Source organism: Hyperoodon ampullatus (assembly GCF_949752795.1).
Source record: "Hyperoodon ampullatus genome assembly, chromosome: 10".
Taxonomy (NCBI): Eukaryota; Metazoa; Chordata; class Mammalia; order Artiodactyla; family Ziphiidae; genus Hyperoodon; species Hyperoodon ampullatus.
Window position 1 is genome coordinate 4,027,220 of NC_136923.1, and position 22,046 is coordinate 4,049,265.

Here is a 22,046-nt window from a genome sequence, read left to right on the forward strand (position 1 = left end):
CCTCCAATTATGCTCCCATCCAGCCAGCCCACAATGGGCTGCTCAGATAACCATCGGGGGCTGCACGGATCAGCGCTGGAACAATGCTGGCCGCCCGGGCTATTTTTACAGCAGCCGTGCGCTCGGCAGAACCCCGCGTCGCCCCGAGGGAGCGGGCAAAGAAAGGCCTGCGGATGCCGTCGCCGGGAGACAGAGGAAGGCCCAGTGAGCCGCCCGGCGACTCCAGGAAGCCTTTTCTTGGTCTGCTCACCACCAGATAGCGAAACAATCGGGGTCCCCCACCCCCAGCCAGGAGAGGAAAGAGGCGTGGGGGAACGGGGGTTCTGTTGTGCTGCGTGCCTCTTCTCCTCAGAGCACGGCCCTGGAGGGCCCACTGCTGGGGCCAGGCCAGCGCGTCCCCTCGGCAGCCCTCGCCTTGCCCTGCCCCGATGCCTCTGGGCCACATGCCGAGGACCTGCCAGTGTCATGGGGTTGGGAAGCGGCAGAGCTGGGGTTGGTACTTGGCCCCAGCTGCTTGCAGACACACTCTGGGAACCATCTACCCAGCAGTCCTTGCCTGACGACCTACTGTGCGCCAGCTCGGGGCACCCAGCAGTGGACAAGGCAGGTCCCGGTGCCACGGAGCCTCTGTTCTAGCTGTGGAGGAGACCATTAACAAGGAAGCAAGGAAGGCATTTTCAGCTAGTGCCACTGTGACAGGCGGGCTCAGACGCCCCTGGACAGGTCCAGTGAGCCGGGGTGATGGCCGCCTCTGGTCCAGCTGGTGGTCACTGTAGGGATCGTGAACGCAACGTGGCCCACCTGCCGATTTTGTAAGGAAACCTAGAAATCTCGACTTTTCTCTGGAATCTGATATTTCAGTGTTGGCCACCGAGTTGGATCACGGAAACAAGCAGGTTGTGTTTAGAGCTGCTTGGCTGTGAGTCGGTCACCTCTGCCGTCATCCTTTTCATTCTGCAGGTGGGGAAACTAAGGCTCATCTGTCTTCACGGTCCTCTGCCACGTGGCGGTAGAAGGCACCCTCTCCCCCTGGGCTGGGACTTGGGGTGCTCTTGCCCTCAAGGTCGAGCTGCCAGGGACAGCGAGGACTCGGGGACCTGAGGAAGTACAGAGAGCAGGGGCGCTGCGCTGGCCGCTGGCCGACTTCCTCTAAAATGGGGTCCCAGCAGGGGTGGGCTGAGGGTGACTGTGAACGGCTCCTGGGGGCTTAGAGATTTGATATCCCCTGGGGCCTTCCCTTACGAAACCCACAGGGTAGTCAGAGGGCCAGGGCCCTGGATGATACAGGGGTCAGAGCAGGCCAGAGCATGGAGAGAGAGGGCTGGACACGTGGGGATTAACCGGCATTCTTCCATAATCCTGACCAGTGCAAATCCCTTATTTCTTATGCCGCAGAGATGTGACTGGTTAATAAGTTGCAAATATATTTTATAAGCATCCATTTTCTGTATGTGATGGAAACCCTGTTTTCAAATATCGTCTCCATTCCAGCCTGAAACCCCATTCCTCACTTGTTTGTGTTTATCCATTCTTTAAACAGTGAGGAACGAGCACCTCCTGTGGGCCAGGCCCTGTGCTGAGGTGTGAGTGAAATGGGAGGCATCGCTCTCTGTGCAAATCTGAAATTTGGAGATCATTTCTAGAAAATGCAGGCAGGCTGTTATTCGGAAGCTGCCCTAGACCTGCCTGGAGGGTGCTGTATTCTGCAGAGATGCTGCCAGGGCTGGGTGTCTTCATGCTTATCTCCCTGCAGGTGGAGGGTGCGGTGTGACATTCGGGGATGCCGGGCGTGGGCCCCGCTGCTTCCGTTGGGAATGGCACCTGTCAGTCCCTGGATCACTAGGTCCCCCGATCACCTAGGAGGTCAGAGGAGTGGACAGACGAGGCGGCAGCAGGCCAGAGCCGGCCAGCCGGGTTGTGTTAAGACACCCAGGGTGTCCCTTACTGACGCACGTTGTGCTCTGTTCTGTCCCCCACAGAAAGCGAGAAGGACATGGCCACCAAGGAGAAGCTGCAGTGTCTCAAAGACTTCCACAAGGATATCCTGAAGCCATCCCCAGGGAAGAGCCCAGGCACACGGCCTGAGGATGAGGCTGAGGGGAAGCCCCCGCAGAGGGAGAAGTGGGCCAGCAAGATTGACTTTGTGCTCTCCGTGGCTGGTGGCTTCGTCGGCTTGGGCAACGTCTGGCGGTTCCCGTACCTCTGCTACAAAAATGGTGGAGGTGAGCCTGGACTGGGCAGAGAGTGGCATTGGAGGAGAAGGGTCAGGCCAGAGCGTGGGTGGCCTCCCCATGCCTGGCTTTCCAGGCTCCCACCTTCACCTCCCCCGGGTCAGCCTGCTTAGCCCCCAGCCCACTCCTCAGAAGCAGGAGATGAGCATGACTAGGAATCAGGTGGTGTTCTGTCAGGGTCTTACTGTGTTACCTTGAGGAGATCCCTCACCCTCTCTGATCCTCCAGTTTACCATCTCTGAAGAGTGCCATGAGGCCAGGCCGGAGTCTCCCAAGCCTCAGATATTCACACGCCCCCTTTGTAAATTCCCTCACAGCTGTGCACCTCCCCAGTCTTCCTTACTTTATAACTTTTTTAACCTTTGCTTTTGTAACTTAAACCAAATGTAGTTCAAAAGCAAGCTTGGTTTCCCACCTTAAATGTAAAAAGCCAGTATCATTTGCCATAATGGAAAGGTGGTATCCAGGAAAAAAAAAATACAGTGAAGATTTTTAAAATTTTTAATTTTTACTTTTTTCCAGTTTTATTGAGATAGAATTGACATAAAACCTGTTTTAAGTTAAGGATACAATATGATTTATGTCTATATTGAGAAATGATCACCGCAGTAAGTCTAGTTAACATCCATCACCTCACATAGTTACAGATTTTTTTTTTCTTGTGATGAGAACTGTTAAGATTTTGTTCTCTTAGCAGCTTCCATTTTTTGTTTTGTTTTTTTCTTGCCGCGCCGTGTGGCATGTGGGATCTTAGTTCCCTCACCAGGGATCAAACCCGTGCCCCCTGCTTTGGGAGTACGGAGTCTCAACCACTGGACCGCCAGGGAAGTCCCTTAGCAACTTTCAAATGCACAGGCCAGTACGTTGTTACTGGAGTCACGATGCTGTACATGACACGCCCAGGACCAATTTATCTTACCACCGGAAGTTTGTCCCTTTAGACCCCTTCACTTAGGTGAAGGTGTTTTTTAAGTGTGTACATTCTCTGTTTGGTCTGCTGGTTAGTTGGTTGGTCTGAGTTTTTTGGGTTTTGTTTTTTTACCTGTTGAAGGCTCTGAGCTTGAATCCTCTTCTGTTGGAGAAGTTCAAGTTGGTCAGACATGATGGAGACTTTCTTGCTGATGCAGTAAGAACTGGTAGTAAGAACTCACTCCCAGCTCCTCGTGGCACCCCATGACCGAGGGCTGGCGCACCGGCAGAGCCGGGCATGCGCGTGCTGCTCCCGTCAGGAGAACCACCTTTCGGGAGATTCTGCCTTTGAGCCTGGTTTCTTAACGTTTTGTAGGTCTCAGGTGCCTCTGGGACTCTGATGAGTACCCTACACGCTCCCCAGAACAAAGTACATACACATAGGCCCAAGTTGCCCACAGTTTCAAAGGGTTTATGGACCCGCTGAAGCCGTTAGTGGACAGCAGGTAGGAACCCTTGCCCGATTATTTGCCCCTCCCTCGTCCCCTGGCTCCCACCCCCGGCTGGAGAGGCCCACCTCTCGCTTCCCATCACCCTTCCTAACTAGTTCTTCTCAGCTTCCTGCCCTGGGCGGGCCAGGGAAGGCTAGCTGAAGGCTTCAACGAGGAGGCCCGTTTGAGACGGATGTTAAGGGCTGAGCATTCCTTCTTCGGGTGGACGGACATGGGGAAGGCAGGCAGGTGGGCAGGCACGCAGCTTAAACAAAGGCTCAGGGACTTCAAGCACCTGGTAGATTTGCAGAAGGCAAGAGGGCACCCAGGAAGGGTGATGCCGGCTGGACAGGTGGGCAGGGCCTGGAGAAGTTTCAGCCAGGTCCAGGAGTTTGGCCTTTACCCTCATGTCCCTCACCCATGCCCTCTGATTCCACTGGCCGGGAGGGCTTGGGAAGGAGACCTACAGCCTCGGCCCCGTGACAGCCGCCGCCTGAGCCTCACCCCGTTCTTCTCTCTCTGCAGGTGCATTTCTCATACCATATTTCATTTTCCTGTTTGGGGGCGGCCTGCCTGTGTTTTTCCTGGAGGTAATCATAGGCCAGTACACCTCTGAAGGGGGCATCACCTGCTGGGAAAAGATCTGCCCCTTGTTTGCTGGTGAGTGTGGGACAAAAGTCACCTGGGGCCTGGTGTTCATCGGTTCAGCAAATTTTTATTGAGCACCTACTGTTTGCCAGGTACAATGGAGCCTCACGCAGGCCGCTTGGCACCGTGCCTGACGCAGGTCACAGCCAGCACATTGTACACGTGATGCTGCTGCTCATTCCACATAGCTGTTCCTGCCTCTCTGGGTTGTTAAAGGATAAGGGAGCCAGTAGCTTCTAAGCAGTAGAGTGTAGAAGAGAAGCCTTTCAGGAACCGTTCTGTCTGGCTTCAAGTCCCAACTCCTCGTTTTGCTAATTCTTGTGTCTTTGGGAAAGTTCCACATCTGTAACATGGAAATAATATGCTTACTTCAAGGATTGCTATGAAGACAAAACGACATAGCCATGTAAAAGTGCTTTGTACACATAGTAAGCCCCAAACCAGTGGTAGCTTTATTATTATTATAACATTTAGTCCTGTGCCTAGTTCCTAGTATGCCCTCATAAGGTAATACTGTCATGATTATAATTGGCAGGGGTGGGAGAATGTGTGAGTCTCTTCACTCAGTCATCCATGTAAATCTGCCCATCCATCTATCCGTTAAACCTTTCTTTCATTAAACTAGTCAATAGTTAGGCAATCCATCTATCCATCCAACCATCCTCCATCTACCCATCCACTCGTTCATCCGTCCGTTCATCTACCTAAACTTCCCTTCAACCACCATCCATACATCCATCCAACAAAGTGAATATCCATCATTCCAACATCCATCCATTCATCTATGAGTCCATCTAATCATCTATCAGTCCATCCATCCATCCATCCATCAATCTATCCCTCTTTCATACATCCTTCGATTCATCCAACAATCTGATTTATCTAAGCACCCATTCTTTCACCTATCCATCCATCCAGTCATCCATTCATCCTACAGATATTTGCTGGTCACTGTTGAAGGACCCCTTCTGGCCCCAGGCCTGCAGATTCGGGGGTTTTCTGGTTGAGGGTGTGGCTGTGGTGGGTCTGGCCTCCCTCTGATGCTTGTCTCGCTTACCCACACTTGCAGGCATCGGCTATGCCTCCATTGTGATTGTGTCCCTCCTGAATATATACTACATCATCATCCTGGCCTGGGCCACATACTACCTGTTCCAGTCCTTCCAGTCGGAGCTCCCCTGGGCAAACTGCAACCACAGCTGGAACACACCCCAGTGCTTGGAAGACACCTTGCGCAGGAACAAGAGCCTGTGGATCTCCCTCAGCACCACCAACTTCACCTCCCCCGTCACCGAGTTCTGGGAGTAAGACTGGCCTCGCGGAGGACGGAGGGGGCAGGGGAGGAGGCAGTGGACAGCCCACTCCCTCGTCTTCTCCCCAGGGATATGGGAGCCACTCTCTTGGGGTGGGGTGGGTGGAAGGAGGGGTACAGATCTGGAGATAAATCCATGCCTTTGGTCTCAGACAGGCCTGGAATCGAACCTCAGTTCTGCCATTTTACTGGCTGTTTGACCTCCAGCAAGTCACTGCCCCTTTCTGAGCCTCAGTTTCTTTAACTGTCAAATGAGGGGAATGAATCGTTCCTACACCCATGGGATCTCTGTGAGGATTGTTTCCCAAAGGCAGGTATATGTTCTTATATTGTCTGAAAATGATATAGTTTTCTTAATGTATTTTAGAAAAGATATAGTTAGCACATCAAACCTGTTATTGCACAGAGAAAAATGCATATATGAAGCTGAAGTAGTTACTCAAGTCAAGAGGTGAGTAGCTAGAGTGAAAAATATGTATCAGTTAGCATTTGCCGGGTAACACCCATCCCCAAATTCAAACAGCCATTTATTTTATTTGGCTCATGGTTCTGCTGTTTGGCAGTTTGGGCTGAGCTTGGCTGGGCAGTGGTTCTGGTCTTTGCTGGGCTCCCTCACTAGTAGGTCAGCTTTAGGGCATCAGGGTAGCTCTTCTGGAAGTTGGCTGGCTATTGGCTGGGGTGCCACAGAGAACTGGTCCCTATGGTCTCATTACCCTGCAGGCTAGCTTGGGCTTGTTCCTAGGTGGCTCAGCATTCCAAAAACAACAGATGGGGAAGCCCCAGTGCAGGAGCGCTTTTCAAGCCTCTGTTTGCACCATTTTTGTTAATGTCCTCTTGGCCAGAAACAACCACAAGACTAACTCAGACTCAAGAGCTGGGGAAGTAGGCTCTGTCTCTTTATGAGAGGAATGGAGAATTATGGGCATTTTTGCAGTTTTCCACGATATAGTCAATAACTGCAGAAGTATACACATAGACCAAACATCAGAAAGGCAGAACATGGAGGCCTGAAGTCTGGGTAGCTCTTAGCTGACATATCGGGAAGTCCTTCTAACACAGTGCTTGGAGACGAATCAAAAATGTATTAGTGCATTGCTTTTCCTGCTCTCCATGAGCTATTAAATTGAGTGCTCAGTAGTCACTTCGATCCTGGAAATAACAGATGAGGCCTTGCATGGGGTTGAGAGCCAGGGGCAGGGGACGGTGTTAAGGAAGGGGGTGGCCCCTCATGATCAGAAGATGAGACTCCCTCTCTTTTGTGTGTGGATTTGCTGCTTCAAGGTGTCTCTCCACCTCTTAGAACCTGGCCCAGGAGCATACCCACAGAAGAGGGAGTTAATTGCTGGCTGGTCCCAGCCAAGCGTTAGGACCAGGCCTGGGGAATCTTAGGCCAGAAAGGGTCAGTCGGCCTACCCAGGTGGTCCACGTCCGTCTCCTGACACGCGGGCCTTCAGTATGTGCTCACAAATACCCGGGCTCCTGGAACTGGGGCTCTTTTCCATGGACATATTTCCCACTTGCAGACAAAAACCATTACAGACACATTCACCCCCTACCCTTGCTCCCCACCCTCTGGACAGCTGAGTTTATAGACAAAGAAATGCAGGCACTTCATTCTTCTCACTTGAATGGGGCCCGAGACCACAGCCCCGTCCGTTCTCTGCCGTGCCTGGCACAGCCTGACCACCTAGGGCCCTGGCACTCACCCAGCTACTCAGGTGCCCACCGGGGCCTCGTTGCCTCAGGCATGGTTTGGCTACCTGGGTTGAAACCCTTGCTGTGCCACTTCTAACTCAGGCAGGTGCCTTTTCCTCTCTGGGCCTCAGGGTCCTCAGCTATGCTTGGGGAGATCATAACCCTGCCCTCCTAGGGTTGTAGGGCCGCCCTAATGGAACAAGGTCGTGTATGGCCAGCCCTGAGAGCCTGCTTGATAAATGTGGGCCATTACTGTTAATTTAGTGTCCTCATTGTGGATAAAACTGCCCCCTGGGGACATTTGAAACTCAACTTCAGAGGGACTAAGAATGGCCCATTCTCAGGTGCCCGTATGGTCCCACTATTACAAAGGGGCTGTGCCCTCTATCTCAGGCCCGCGGGCTCTTGGGAAGGAGCTCGCGTGAGCCGTGAGGTCCTTACCCGTGCCTCCTCTCCTGCCTGTCCCCCAGCCTGGGCCCTCCTGGGGGGTTCTAGGCCTCCTGCCTTCCAGAACCCCCATTCTGAGTGCCCGAGCTCCCTTTCCTGAGCCAGAAGACATTAACAGGATTTATCTTTGGAAACATCCTGGTCCTGCAGGCACCTTCCCAATCCTTGCATGGTCCACATAGACTTGCTCAGTCCAGAGAATGTCGGCCACCCGCCTGGGCTCCCCTCCCGCTCTAGCCTTCACACCCTCCCCTGGGCCCCGGCAGGGCTCTGTGAGCCCACCTGAACATTCACGCATAACCTTCCCTCTTTTTAGAACCCTAGGGAGGACTGGGGTCCACAGAGGAGAGGAGAGGACCTGCCTGCCACCTGTGAGAGCGGAGAGGCTGAGGCCACCTGCCTTCAAGGGCCTTCCCTTCTCTTGGGCATGAAAGAGGGGGAAGGAAAGAGAACTCGTGTGGAATAACTGACTCCCGTGAGCATCGGCCCAGGGACTTGCCCCTGTCATTTTGTCCCATTTTTGCAGAGGCCCTTTAAGTAGGGAACATATCTAAGAATCATCCCGAACTCCTTTCTGCCTCAAACCCCACATCCAATTCGCCGGTCCTCTTGGCTCTCCGTTTAAAGTACATCCAGAGCCTGGCCACCCTCCCCACTTGCACTGCCGCCCTTCCCCCACAGGACCCCCTCATCCCTCTCCCGGACCCAGCATGGCCTCTTATTGCTCTCTCCACCCTACCTTTGCATCTCTGCAGTCAGCTGTGAATCCAAACATGTCATTTCTCAGCTTAGAACCCTCTCATGGCTTTTTCCATGATCATAATCTTGCCCAGCCAGGGAGGATTAAGTGAGAGTGTTTCAACACTGAGTAAGTGCTCACTGAGTGCTGATTCTTATTCATTCCATGTTTGCATCCACCTGGCTGTGTAGCTTGGAGCAACAAGTCACTACCCCTCTGGCCTCATTTCCCCATCTGCAAATGGAGGGTCCATGTGAGCTGGGCTTTGGGGGATGAGTAGGAGTTCGTTAGGCTGGAAAAGAGAGAGGGAAAGACATCCTGGACAGAAGGAACAGCCATGCTGAGGCTCAGCGTTCGTAAAGCATATGAGTAGCAATGAGTCATTGGTTTGGCCGGAGGATAGGACACATGGGGCCAGGGAGAAGGATGGAGGCCTTGGATGTTAGGCAGATAAATTTGGGCTTTGTTCTCTAAGAGGGGGAGCCACGGAAGCTAAGGAGAAGGGAAGGGAAGTCATGTGATTGAATTTGTGTTTTCTAGACTTACTCAAGGAACGCACTGGTGAGAGAGAGGCTGGGACATATACTAAGCGCCTACTGTATACAGGGCCTCAGAGGACTCAGCCATCAGTATGTGGGTTCCCTTTAAGGTGACACTTAGCTTATGTGATTTCCCCTGAAAATAGCCACCAGCCCGGCAGTGACTAACTCTGGGATTTCCACTGAGAGAGAATTGCTGAGAAGTGACTGAGGTGTCGCTGGCTGGTACCCACTGGGCTGCTGAGCAGTAAGCATCCTCTCAAGGCTGGTCTCCGGGCCCCTCGAGCCAAAGCCCAGCCCCGGCCATCGCTTCCTTCACCTCTCTCATCTGCACCAGACACGTGGGTCCCTGAGCTGGCCCTTCTTTCGGCAAAAGAGGCCTGACAGTGCTCGGGAGCCACCTGGGGTTCCAGATAACAAGACACCACGGAGCTAAGGCTCCCTCCTGGCTCTGGACAGGAAAGGACCTGGTTGATCATCCCTGCCAGCCCCTCTGCCCGCTCTGGTTTCACAAGAGGAGCTACCAGAGAGCCACGGGCCATGCTCCTGTCTCCTAGAGCAGGGACAGTGACTCTGGTCCGGGGTCCCAGCTGCATGGCCTCAGTGCAGTCACCACCTCTCCAGAGCTCAGAGGTAGCGTGGTCCTAACACCTCACAGCCTGGCTGAGTGTTAAAGAGCTAGAACAAGCAATATGCTGAGGATGGAGCCTCTGGGTGTGACTTATTAGGTGGAACGCTGAGGACCAGAATGGTTAAGTGACTTACCCAAGGTTGCATAGGCAGCTAGACATAGCAGAGAGCTCAGCCCTGATCTCCAGTACTGGACGCCACCTCCAGGGTCTACGTCCCCACCAGCCGTAAGTCCAGGGCAAGTCCACGGTCACAGGTAACATTGTGCCGTGTGTGTGTGACCCCACTGTCAGGTTACGCATGGGGTCTTCTCTTGGCCTGGATCCCCGCGCCTACCCCGTCTGCAGCGCTAAAGCACCATCCTCAGTGGAAGCTGGTGAGATGCCCCTTTCCCTTGAAAGCCGCCTGGGCCCCTGAGACAGTCATTTCACGCTGGCTTTATAATTTAACTCTGAATCACTCTGTGATGGGGAAGCAGAGCTTGTGCCCGCAGTCAGCCTCATCCTGCTCCCCCCTGCTCTGAGGTCACCTCAGTCCTGAGGGTCCTGCTTCGCCCCCAGCCCTGGAAGACGGGTGGGGCCAGATCTGGCTAAATGCCCTCCATCATCCTGGAGCCATGCCTTCCTCCCCGGTTCCTCCAGAGCCCCCTGGGAGCTCAGCACATATCATTAGACTTTATTAGAATCAAAGAAATGAGTCATATTTGCAAACAAGCCCTGCTCAGCCAATCTTCCCCTGCAGCTATCGGAAGGGAGAGACGGCGGAGAGAGCCCTGTGCGGCCCCATGCTTGGGGCGGATGGGCTCTTTTATAATTGTTGCCTCCGCCAGTCTCCAGGGAAGAGCCATCGCCAATAAATGGCTGGCCGGCAGTCAAAAGGAAACGATTTGGCCCACTCGGAGGACGTATTTACATCTCTGAGTGCCGGCTGGACGGCAGCGGGGCGGCCGACTCAAAACAGACGTCCAGGCGATTCTTTTTTGGATCCCACCCTGGAATGAATCATTACTATTCTTGGACAAGAATGCAACTCACCTCTAGGTCTCCTCCTCTCTGTATGAGAGAGGCAGGGAAGCCTGGGATGCTGGGGCCCCTCTCGAAGGGTAGCATGGTACCCAGTGCATGGGCGGCTGCTCCCCAGGGTGGGATCAGAAAAAGGAACCAGGCCTAGGGTTGATTTTTTTTTAATCTGGGTAATTTCAGATGAATTCCTGAACCTCTCTGAGCCTCAGTTTCCCCATCAACCAAATGGGTATAATTAATTTACTCAACTAATGTCTATTAAGCATTCACTATGTGCCAGGCACTGTTCTGAATCCAGCAGTGGTCAAGACAGACACAGGTCCTGCCTCCATGGAGATGACATTCTAGTAGGACAGACAGACATTAAACAGATGATACAAGTAAAATTGTAATATACAACCGATGATAAGTGATGTAAAATAAAGCCAGGGCAGGGGAAGGAGAGTGACCAGGGATGCTTTTTACATTGGGTGGCCAGGAAAGGCTGCCCTGGTGAAGTGGCATTTGAACAGAGACCTGAAGGTGGTGGGGTGGCATGTCATGTAATGAGTGGCCAAGGGAACAGCCAGTTCAAAGGTCCTGAGGCAGGAGCGTGCTGGACCTGTTCAGGAAACATTCCAGGAGCCAGTGTGGCTAAAGGAGGAGGGGAAGTGGCCACGAGTATGAGGTTTGGAATGGGACCGCTACACACGGAGCTTGTCCTGGACAGGTGCCGTTTATGCCTGTGGTCCCAGCCTCTTATTAATAGGCACCACCCTGGCTCTTTAAGATGTCTGGGTCTGAATGACAGAGTGTTTGGTCACCTTATTCAGGGAGGCGAAAAGGATATGGGGCAGGTAGGTGGGAGCCATGGGGGTTGTGGAGCAGAAGTGGCCTATCACCTGACTTGGGTATTGCCAGATTCTGTCTTGATAAGAACAGACTGGGGGTGAGAGTGGGGGCAGGAAGACCAGTGAGGAGGCTGCTGAAACAGCCCTGGGGAGCAATGGGGCCTGGACAGGGGTGGTGGCAATGTTGGGGCGATGTGGCCAGATTTGGGGTAACTTGTGCAGCCTCCAGGCGAGGTTAGGAGGCATTGGTGAGGGCCACTGCACCCAGTCCCTCTGGGGCACAGTACTCTACAGTGTACAGAGCGCTCCCATGCACCAGAGGGAGAAGGGTCAACAGACCCTGGTCTGTGCCTTGTGGCTGAGACTGTGCGGGCCCGACAGGGAAGGGTCCTTCAAACTGGGTCCCTTCAAGAAGGGGTTCAGATGGACTCACACGGTCTCCAGCCTCCTCGGCCATCCCTGAGATGACTTTGGAAAGGATGTCGGTTACTTTGGCCCCGAGCCTACATCAGGCTCTGTTATGACAACTGCTGTTTGATGAGACAAGTTCACTCCATTCCTAGAATGTCTGCATAGCCCCATGCAAGCATTTTTAAGAATTTAAAGTAATTTTTATAAAGGTGATATGAGCACGTTGAAAATATTCAAATAGTTTAAAAAACATATTCACTGCCAAATGAGTCCCCGCGCCACCCCCCGCCCCTGCATCCCCCGGGGCAGCGACTGCACCATTGTCTTGTATGTCCTGCCAGAGTCTGCGAATCTGAGCGCGTGTGCCCGCCTTCCGCACAGTGAGGCAGCCTCAGCACTGTTCTCTGTTCACTTATCTCGCCCCTGGGACGTCGCCCCTTATCAGCACACAGGGAGAGTTCCGAGGTCTTAAGGGCTGCGCAGCATTCCGCCAGGAGCCTGCTCCGTGCCTGCTGGGCCCCGACCCATGGCCATCTGGATGGTTTCCAATCATTTGCTCTCTCCGACAGAGTGGAGATGAATAGCTGGGGGTGGACCCTGTCATTGGCCACACCTGCAGATGTAACTGTAGGAGAGTCTTAGGATAGAACTGCTGGGTCACAGAAAACGTGCCTTAAGCTGCCGCAGGAGGCCACCGCAAAGGGGACTGCCACCAGCAGTGGAGAAGCAAGTGCATGACTCAGTTTTCCTCTTGTGGCCTCCGTAGCTGGTCAGCTGCCCAGAGCAAGGCCATGTGGCAGCCTCCCGTCCATAGTGGGCACCACAGATTTGCCCAGCACGGTGGTGGGAGAACGCAGAAGGGCACCAGTGACCTGAGCGCGGGCTGGGTGTGGTCAGAATTGGGGCTCTGGGGTTTCAAGCTCTTGGCCAACTTGCCCTAAAGGAGAAAAGGAAAGGCCGCCTTGTGACTGGGCACCCCCTCGGCATTGGCTGAGCGCCTGCTGTGTGCCCGCCGTGGTGTGTCTAGAGTCTGGTAGGCAAGACAGACGCTCACCTGAGGGTGACGTCCAGTGTAAGAGGACGGCCTGGGAGACAGAAGGATGCTGGTCGTCCGGAGCATCATGGGAGGCCTCCCTGGAAGCACGGGGATGGTGTGCCTGGCGGTGGAGAGGTGCCTACCCGACGCAGCCCATTCACAAGGAGGCCTTGGCTGCTGCCCAGCAGGCCCTGGGCTTTCATTGAAGGCGCCGAGCTCTGGAGGCTGCACAGGGAAGGGCTTTTTGTTCTAAAGCTGCCGTAGCCACCAAACCCACGTGCTTGGCAGGGCCCCAGCCGGGACATGGTTGGCCCACAGCCTGCCTTGTGAGGATACCCCCTGCCCTGAGGCTCCAGTGACCCCTGTTGAAGCAAGGCCCGGAGAGATTCTTTTCAAAGTTTAGGCTCTGTTTTCTCTATTAAGCAGAGGGGCAAGGTAGTGGAGTCCAGAGAACACTGGCGTTGGGGATCAAGACAGCCCGGGTGTAGGGTGGCAGTTCTGCCACCTGGTGGCTGTGTTTTCCGTGGATGATTGGTTCTCCAAACCTCAGTTTTCCCCATCTGTAAAATGGGGCAAGTGACTTCTAGTCCTTGGACCAGATGATATAAATTAGAAAAGCTCGTTGATGGAGCCCCTTAATGTCGGTGTGACCAGAAGAAAGGCCTCACTTGAATGCCAGTTGAGGCGGGAATCTTGGATTTATTCAAGGTCCTCGTGCTGAAGCTTCTTTGGGAGAAAAGGAAAAAGCAATGAGAAAGTGTCCTGGGCCAGTGGGCCTTCCGAGCCCTGACCGTGGGGATCATCCCACAGACTAACTGAGAGCTGGGGATGGTCTGGGGGCAGGAGCTAGTGTTCGTGTTTTACAAAAGAGGAAACTGAGGGCAAGGTCGCACACCCCTCCTGCCTCTCCTGCCTGAGACTGTGGCCCTCGAACGGGGAGCTGACTCATTAGAGGGAACCCAGCTTCTCCCCGGGGAGCACGAGCCCCCATCTCCTGTGACTCCTGTGACTTCGGTGGCAGTGACCCCTGTGGACCGATGTCCCTGTGCTCGGCGTGGCTGCCCTTGGTCACTGCCACAGCAGTCGGAGCTCTGGGACCATGGGGACACTTTCTGGGCATTAGGTCTCGTGGTCTCTCGGCTGCAGCGTCCTGCGTCATCCCAACCCAGCTTCAGAAGGCTCCTGCCCCTCGGGGGTGTGTCTGAGTAGGTGTTGCGTGCGTCTGCCTCGGTCAGCAAATTTCTTGGACTCCAAAGAGCCAGGCTTTGCCATGTGATGCTAGTCGGGGTTGGTGGCTGCCCTGTGCTGATTATCCTGCAAACCGTCCACTCACCTCCTCCTGAGCCCTTCACAACCCTGGCAGGGAGCAGGGGAGGAAACGGCGCTGCTTAGGTGTCCGGAGCTGCTCTGGGGTCTCTGCGCCACGATAGTAACAACCGCTGAGGTTTACCGACTGCTGGCTGCATCCCAGGCCAGTAGCTAATACTTCGAGTGGGCTTTCTCCTAACCGTGTAAAAAGGTGTGTGAGTGTCCTACAGCCACAGATAGAACAAACACCCTGCCCCCTTGAGGCTTACCTTTTAGAGAGAGATCCAGGTAAGAAACGGGGGCGAGTACAATAAAAGAGGGACAGAGAATGTTGGGGGAGGGTAGTTGTTCCCATTTTAGAGATGAGGAGACTGAGGTTGGGCAGTTGGGTAGCTAGCCCCAAGTCAGTGGTTGCGCGGTGGAGCCCAGTTGGAACCCAGTGTTTGGCCCACAGTGGGCACTGAGGAAGGGTCTGTCGAGAATCAATCACACAGGAATCAGCACTCAATTCACAGATGAGGAAACTGAGGCTTAGGGGTTTAACTTAACTTGCCCGAGGCCTGGCTGGGTAGAACCCAGGTTCGCCTGACTCAGGAGTCCGAAGCTATACCCTTGTTGGCCTCCCCCACGACTGTGACACAGGTGTTAACTATTTCCCAAGGTCAACGGGATTCCACAGCTTGGAGCCAGGATTTGAGCCCCAGCCTGATGGAATCCAGGCATCAGCTCTCTCAGGCCCCGTCTGACTTGTGTCTCTGTTTGCTTGAAGGCGTAATGTGCTGAGCTTGTCTTCTGGAATTGACGAACTGGGCGCTCTGAAGTGGGACCTTGCTCTCTGCCTTCTCCTCGTCTGGCTGGTCTGTTTCTTCTGCATCTGGAAGGGCGTCAAGTCCACCGGCAAAGTGAGTTGGGCTCCTGTCCCTCCCCTGCCTCATGGAGACTGGCCCTCCGCAGAGACCGTCTCCCGCGCCCCCAGGTCTTCCTGCTCGAAACTGGTCCTGATCAACCAGTCCTCCCAGCAAATACAGAGCCCTGGTTTGTGGCATTTGCCCACCTCATGATGTAAATATTCCCACCAGGTCCAATTACAAGTTATTGATGGTTCAACGGCCAGCTCAAAAAATTCCTGAAATTCAGCTCTCCTGAGCCTGCACAAGCTCCCACACACCACTGGCTCCCCATCAGGGAGTGGGCAGCAGTGTGAATGTTAGCAGATAACAAACCTTGGAGATGCCACTGATAAGTTAGCTGGTAATTGCATTGTTAATTACCAGCTGCTCTCCGGCCACATGCACCCTTGTAGCCTCAACATCCCCTGGGGGCTGGTTAGAAATGCAGACCTGTGGGCTGACCCCAGACCAACAGAATCAGAAGCTGCATTTGAACACTTTCCCCAGATAATCCAAATGCACACTGAGGTCTGAGAAGCACCAACTGGGATTTTTGCTGCTAAATCAGATTAACTGAATTATCTGACGATTTGCATTTCAGCTGGTAGCTAAGATGTTAGTTATTAAGGAAAGCTTTCACTGATGATTAAGTCGTTCGCTCATAACCAAAGTGTTAGTTGTAACTAAAGTATCTGCTGCTGTTTAATATATTACATGATGATCAAGATGTTAGCTATTAGCAAAGGTGGTAGCTGATAATTAAAATGTTACCTTATAATTCAGGTTTTAGGTGTAGCTGGTATATTGTCAATATGAAAATGTTAGCCTGTAACAAAAATGTTACCTGTTAGCAGAGCACAGCAATTACCTGATAACCAAGACACTGGCTGATATGATATCATAGTTTTTCTGATGACAGAAATCTGTGGAGAGGGTTCTGTTGGGATCACAGGTGTGAACCCAGCGCACTGACTAAGCCACAGCGAAGGTGTTGGCTGATCTGCCCTATGTGCCCCTGTCTATCATGCCCCGACCCCTGTCGTTTGCATCTCGATAGGGGGAAAATCTCTTTAAGATCAAAAAGCCCTCAAAGGTCAAAAGAGTAAGTTAAGGTGGCATTTGAGGGACATCGATGGGCATTGGGTGAAGTCATTTGGAGAAGGGGCCTTGCTGTACACATTCACCCCAGACAGAGAGGCCCTTAGGCAAAGTCATGGATCTGAAGAGACCCCAACAGTACTCAGGGACACGCCGGGCAGGAGGTGGGTGTCCGGTGGTGGAGGCAGAATGCGCACGGAGGCCTGCGCGCCCACGCCCTCCGCCTGTTTCTCGGAGTAGAGCCACCTGCAACCCTAAAACCCAATCTGGAAAGGAAGCGGGCCAGGCTTCAGAAATCTGCACGGGCACGCCCGCCGCTGACATCACCCACCCCGACAGGCAGGAAGAGGGGACGTGGCGTATTCCCGCCGCTCCTTGGGACGCGCGTCCTGTCTTGTCGCATGTCCTCCACCGTCTTGTGTGCGAGCTGTTTCATTACCACCTCTCTTTAAACAGTGAGGGAACTGGGCTGGGATTCGTTAATGACTTGTCCAAGGTCGCCCCTCCCTCTGAGCTTCAGTTTCCTCATCCAGAGATGGGTGAGGGTTAAAGCAAGCTGTGTCAGCACCCGGCACAGTGCTCGGCACAGACTGTGCAGTAAGCGACAGTCCCTGCTTCCCTGTCCCTGCTCCCCACGTGGAGGCAAGCCCATCAGGAAGCTCTGTGGACCCTGGTCCCAAGCAGTGCTGCAGACACACTTACACACGCGTGCTTTGAGCCTCTGCCATCTGCCGGGCGCTGCCGTGGGCATGGGGCCCGGGGTGCACAGAACAGACAGAAATCCCTACTGTCCAGGAACTGACAGACTTGTTGGTTGCAACAAGGGGAAGGTGTAAACCATACAGGAGTCAGTTGGCCACAAGAGCTATGGAGGAAAACAGGAGTGTCGGGTGCAGTTTCAAGGGGGGTTGGCCAGGCAAGGCTCTCCGAGAAGGGCACTTCGAGGCAAGGATCTGAAAGAAGTGAGGGTGGGCCGTACAGAGGCCCGGAGGTGTGAATGACCAGACCCTCGGGGAGCCCCCAGTCTGATGGAGGAGCTGATGTCCCCTAGGAACAGTGAGCAGCGCTTGAGACACTTGCTGGGGCCGGAGAGTAGAGTCAACACGAAAAGGAGAGGGTATGGGGCTGCATCGGGGGCGGGGGCGGGCTGAAGGACGTGACTTGCTAGAGGTCCCCCTGCCCACCCCCAGAGACGAGGCTCCAGGCCCCCAGGGGCGGGTGTGGTACCCAGAACAATAGCAGGGCCTGGGCCAGCCGGGAGAAGCCAAGACAAACACAGTGAGGCTCAGTGGACTTCCTCAAGCCCCTCCGCCTGCCTACCCGCCCACCGCCAGCCGGGACTTCCAGCCCTGGCCACAGACCAGGCTCGCAGCCGCCATGGGGGCTGGGCCCACGGGCAGCAGGACGGCCTCATTCCTGGCCGTGGCCTCGCTCCAGTGGCTGACCCTGGTGCGGCAGGGGGTGGAAGGAGGAGCGCCGGGTCCTGGGAGGCTCAGGACCTGAGTTCAATCACTTTGCCTCTCTGGGTCTCAGTTCCCTTTTTTGTAATATTCAGCCTTCTGAGGATCTGACACTTGGCCCCGAATTTGCTGCCACTTCATTCATTCAAGAAATTGAGATAATGGCGGCAGATGCTCTGTGGCACGTGTGTGCCGGGCACTGTTCTCAGTGCTGATTATTAATTATTAGTTCATTTAATCTCCTGATGCCTGAGGTATGTGTGGCTCTTACTACCATTTTACAGATGCGGAAACAGAGGTGCGGAGAGGTTAATGAACTTGCCCAAGGCCACACATGTTGTCGTGGCCGAGGTGGGATTTGAACTCGGGCAGCCCAGCTCCTAGCCTCAGTGCCCGTCACCTGCTCTCCGCCCTCAGCCCTGTGCTGGGCTGACGGTCGTGTCCGACGCGAGTCCCAGCACGTAAAGTCCAGGGAGGTGACACAGAGACCCAGATCCTCACACAGGAAGTGCAGCTCTGTGGACCCACATGGCAGTTTGGTCCCAGACACGAGCACAGGCGCTGGCCCTTCATCACCAGCCTCCAAGGCAGCTCTCTGTCCAGTGCTTAGAAACAGGCAGGGGCAGCCGGCAGAGCCAGACCTGGTTTGGGATTTCAGCTCTGCCCCTATAGCCAACATGACTGGGTGCCAGTCCTTTTCCCCCCTCTGAGTCTCGGTTTCCCCTTGTGTGAAATGAGTAGCGGTACCCATCCCCCAACAGGAGTGCTATGAGGACCCTCAGGACCTGCCCAGGCGCTGGTCCCAGACCCTCGGCCCCAGGTCTCTGGGATGAGTGACCCACGCTGCCCAGGCGTTCTCCTCAGAGGAAGCTCAGGACAGCAGGAAACAAGCCCATCTCCCCGCTGCCTGGCTAGCCACCCTCTCCCTACCGTCCCTAAGGAATGAGGTAGCGTTGTTCTTGTAAGTTTCCAGGGCAGTTGGGCCACAGGGCTTTTGGGTCGAGGACTTAGAGGAGCCACGGAGGTTTGCCAGTAAGAGTGGAAAAATACCACATCCCATGGCAAGGCCTGCTGGGACCCCGCCAGAGGCCCATTGGTGGCGGCTGGCACCAGAGTCTCCCACGGGCATCCCCGGAGAGTCACAGAGAAGTTGAGAGAATGGCTCTCAGGGGCTTGTCCTCAGCGACAAATTCTGCAAAATAAGGGTGTCTTTCCAAAGAGGCGGCTGGGTGGCATGACCAGGTGGGCTGTCCTGTTCTGGGTTTGGGGAAGATAGCGCACACACACACACACACACACACACACGCACGCACGCCAGCTGGCCTGGACCACATCCCACCTCTGCCACCTACTGGCCCTGGGCCCCCGGGCAGCTGACATGACCTCACTGGGCCTCCCTGTCCTCATCTAGAAAATGCAGGTGATAATAGTTCTGCTTCTTCCAGTTGTGAGTTAACACGCATAAAGCTCTGGCATAGCGCCCGGCACACAGCAAGCGCTATATAAGTGCTTGTGAAACGAATTAAATACGTGGAAACACGGGAAGCCACCCCCACCCGGGAGGTGTCCTGTGTCCGTGACACAAAGCCCTCTGGCCACAGCCCCCACGCCCGCCCAGCCCAGGGGGCCCTCAGGCTTTGAAGCAGCTGCCCTCCGCCCTCCACCCTCCGCCCTCCACCCTCCACCCTCCACCCAGCCGCTGTCAGCAGCCATTGTTCTCCGGGCCCTGAGCTAGGGGCCAGGCGGGCCTGTAGGCAGGAAGGGAGGAACGGCCTGCGGGCTGGTCTTCTTTCTTCTCTCACCCCTTCCGTGGCTTCCTGACCTGCCTCCACCCTCCGCGTCTGCCTTCTGGTCCCTGGGAAATGGAGGGCTCTCTGCCTCGGGAGAAGACAGTAAGGTGGCTGGGGAAACTGAGGCCCGGGGGAGAGGGGCGTCCAGGGAGGGTGTGGCAGAGGCGGAAGGAGGGTGGCCTTTTTCGCCTGGGATCCTCAGGAGGACCCGCTGCTAGGGTGAGTGGGGAAGCTGCCCGCTGGGAGGTTGCAGAGGTGCATACGGACCCCAGTCTGTGCAACCCCAGCTGACCCTGTCGGCCACTCCACCCCTCCCGCTGGCAGAGCTGGAGGAAACCTTAGAGCCCAGCTGGTTTGAGCCCCCCCACTTGGCAGGTGGGAAAGTGGAGCCCAGAGAGGGGCAGTAACTTGCCCAAGGTCTCACAGCAAGCTTGTCACTGAGCCTGAATTCTGACCTGAGCCCTAGAGCCCTTGGGGAGTCCAGCTTCCCTCTGGCCTTTGGGAGGATTGAATGAACTGCCAGACGTTGAAGGGCCTTTTACTGCCGTGCTGTTGTCACTGGAGGAGGTTCTAGGCCACCCCCGCTCTGCTGCTTAAATGCTGTGTGACCTGTGGGCAAGGGACAGACTCTCTGGGCCTCAGTTTCCTCGCTTTCAAGATGGGGTTAGGGCAGGACCAGGTGAGTGTAGAAGTCACTGCACTTGGATTACCACTAGGCACACAGTAAGCGCTCAATAAATGCTGGCTGGTGGTATTGACTGAAGGCAGCTGAGCCCGACAGTCCCTGAAAGCTTCCTTCTTGCCTTTTTCCAAAGCCCCCTGCTAGTTGTTTCTACTCAGAGGGATGGCGGCTGTCTGAGAACTGGGCTCCGTTATGGCAGCTGGGCGAGGTTCAGGGCTCTATCACCACCACCCCCCCATCGGTGTCTGTTACCTGCCTGAGTCCCAGAAGTGCCTGGCAGTGTTCTGGCACTGCCCCCTCCCCCAACGCCACGAGCCTTTCATCCTGTTCTCAGTTTCCTCACCTGTAAAATGGGTGCATTGGCCATGCAGTGGTCCCTCCCTGGGCCCCTGGCCCCAAGGCCCTCAGAAGGGGTCAGGGGCTCTGTGAGCTAGTCTTAGCATTTCCACTGGTCACCACGGACTTTTGCATGTCCTGCACCGTGCAGTAAGATGCCTCATGCCTTGGCTCGGGGCTGACCCTCTGCCCGCTGGGTGTAGGCCTTGAGCACGGTGGTGGCTTGGAGAAGTCTGGGAGCCCTGCCCAGCCTCAGTTCCTTCTCCAGCGGCAGGTTAGCCAACGTACCGATTTGGGGGTGTGGTGAGCATGAAGTGGGCTGGTGCTGGGGAGGCCTGGCTCAGCTGGTGCCCTGCTGAAATATCAGGATTTCACTGTCCATTCAGCCAGGCATCTTTGAGCTCCTCTCAGGCGTAAACCCTGCCCGGGAACTTCTTGTGTTGAAGAAAAAGTTGGGAAAATCCATCCACGAACTGAGGCTACAGGAGGTATGAAGGCTGGTGCTTTCGGGATAGGAGGAGTAGAGAAAGTAGGGCAGGGCCCTTGGAGATGGAAAGGCCTGGCCCGGGTCATCTCTGGTCCCCACCTTGATTGACCTAGGCCTGCCTGGGACGTGCTGTGTGACCCAGGGAAGGCTGTGGCCTCCTGCACCTCCAAGGAAGTGGAGGCCTTCCCCATCCTCGTTTCCCCTCTCCAGAAGTTCCCGTTGCTTCCTGCACAATCACATGGCCAACGACAGGCCCCATTTCTTGCTGAAGCACCTAAGTGGCCACTTAAGTGCCACGCACTGTTTTGACCACATCATGAGCATCATTCCATTGAATCCTTGCCTAATCCCTTAATGAGGGCCTTCTATTCTCTTATCTCCATTTTACACGTGAGGCCACAGGCCCAGAGAGGTTAAGCATCATGCCCAAGTTCACACAGCATGTGAGGGGACAGAGAGGGGGTTTGAACCTACACTTACCTGGTTCTGAGCCATGAGTCATACTAATGGTTGTCATGTTAGCTGATCTGTGCTACGTCCTGTGGGCCAACCACTGGGCATACACACTTAATACTTTACTGTCATGTTGTGCATTTTCCTTCTTCACCTGCTAGAATGTCAGTTCCATGAGGGCAGGGATTGGTTCACTGTATTTCCCGGGCCTAGTATATATTTATAGATTTTTTCATTGAATCTCAGTACATCTATGAGGTAGGTACTTGTATTATACCCAGGTTACAGGTGAGGCACCTGAGGCCCAGAGAAGGTAAGCAGCATGCCCAAAGTCACCCAGCAAGGGAAATATCAAGCTCAGCTCCAGAATGCCTGCCTCGGAGAGGATGCTCCAATTTAGCAGCAGCAGGCCCCCTAAATCGCTCTCGTCCCTTGCAGGTCGTCTACTTCACCGCCACTTTCCCGTTTGCTATGCTCCTGGTGCTGCTGGTCCGGGGACTGACGCTGCCCGGTGCAGGCGCAGGCATCAAGTTCTATCTGTACCCCGACATCAGCCGCCTGGAGGACCCACAGGTACTGTAGGGCAGCCTGGCCCCCCTCCT

General features: G+C 54.7%; 1 protein-coding gene across 2 annotated transcripts in view; it reads left to right on the forward strand.

Annotated features, from left to right (window-relative positions):
• Positions 1-1,979: 1,979 nt before the first annotated feature.
• SLC6A6 (solute carrier family 6 member 6) overlaps positions 1,980-22,046 on the forward strand; it is a gene marked incomplete at both ends in the record, with an annotated part of 37,536 nt that continues 17,469 nt past the window's right edge. Inside the window, 5 exons of one of the 2 annotated variants that reach the window (XM_079713336.1) lie at positions 1,980-2,222; positions 4,157-4,291; positions 5,349-5,583; positions 15,018-15,150; positions 21,883-22,017. In XM_079713336.1, the coding sequence (XP_079569462.1) occupies positions 1,994-2,222; positions 4,157-4,291; positions 5,349-5,583; positions 15,018-15,150; positions 21,883-22,017 (867 nt within the window). The remainder of the gene's footprint in view (positions 2,223-4,156; positions 4,292-5,348; positions 5,584-15,017; positions 15,151-21,882; positions 22,018-22,046) is intronic. The other variant, XM_079713337.1, reaches the window with a different exon arrangement.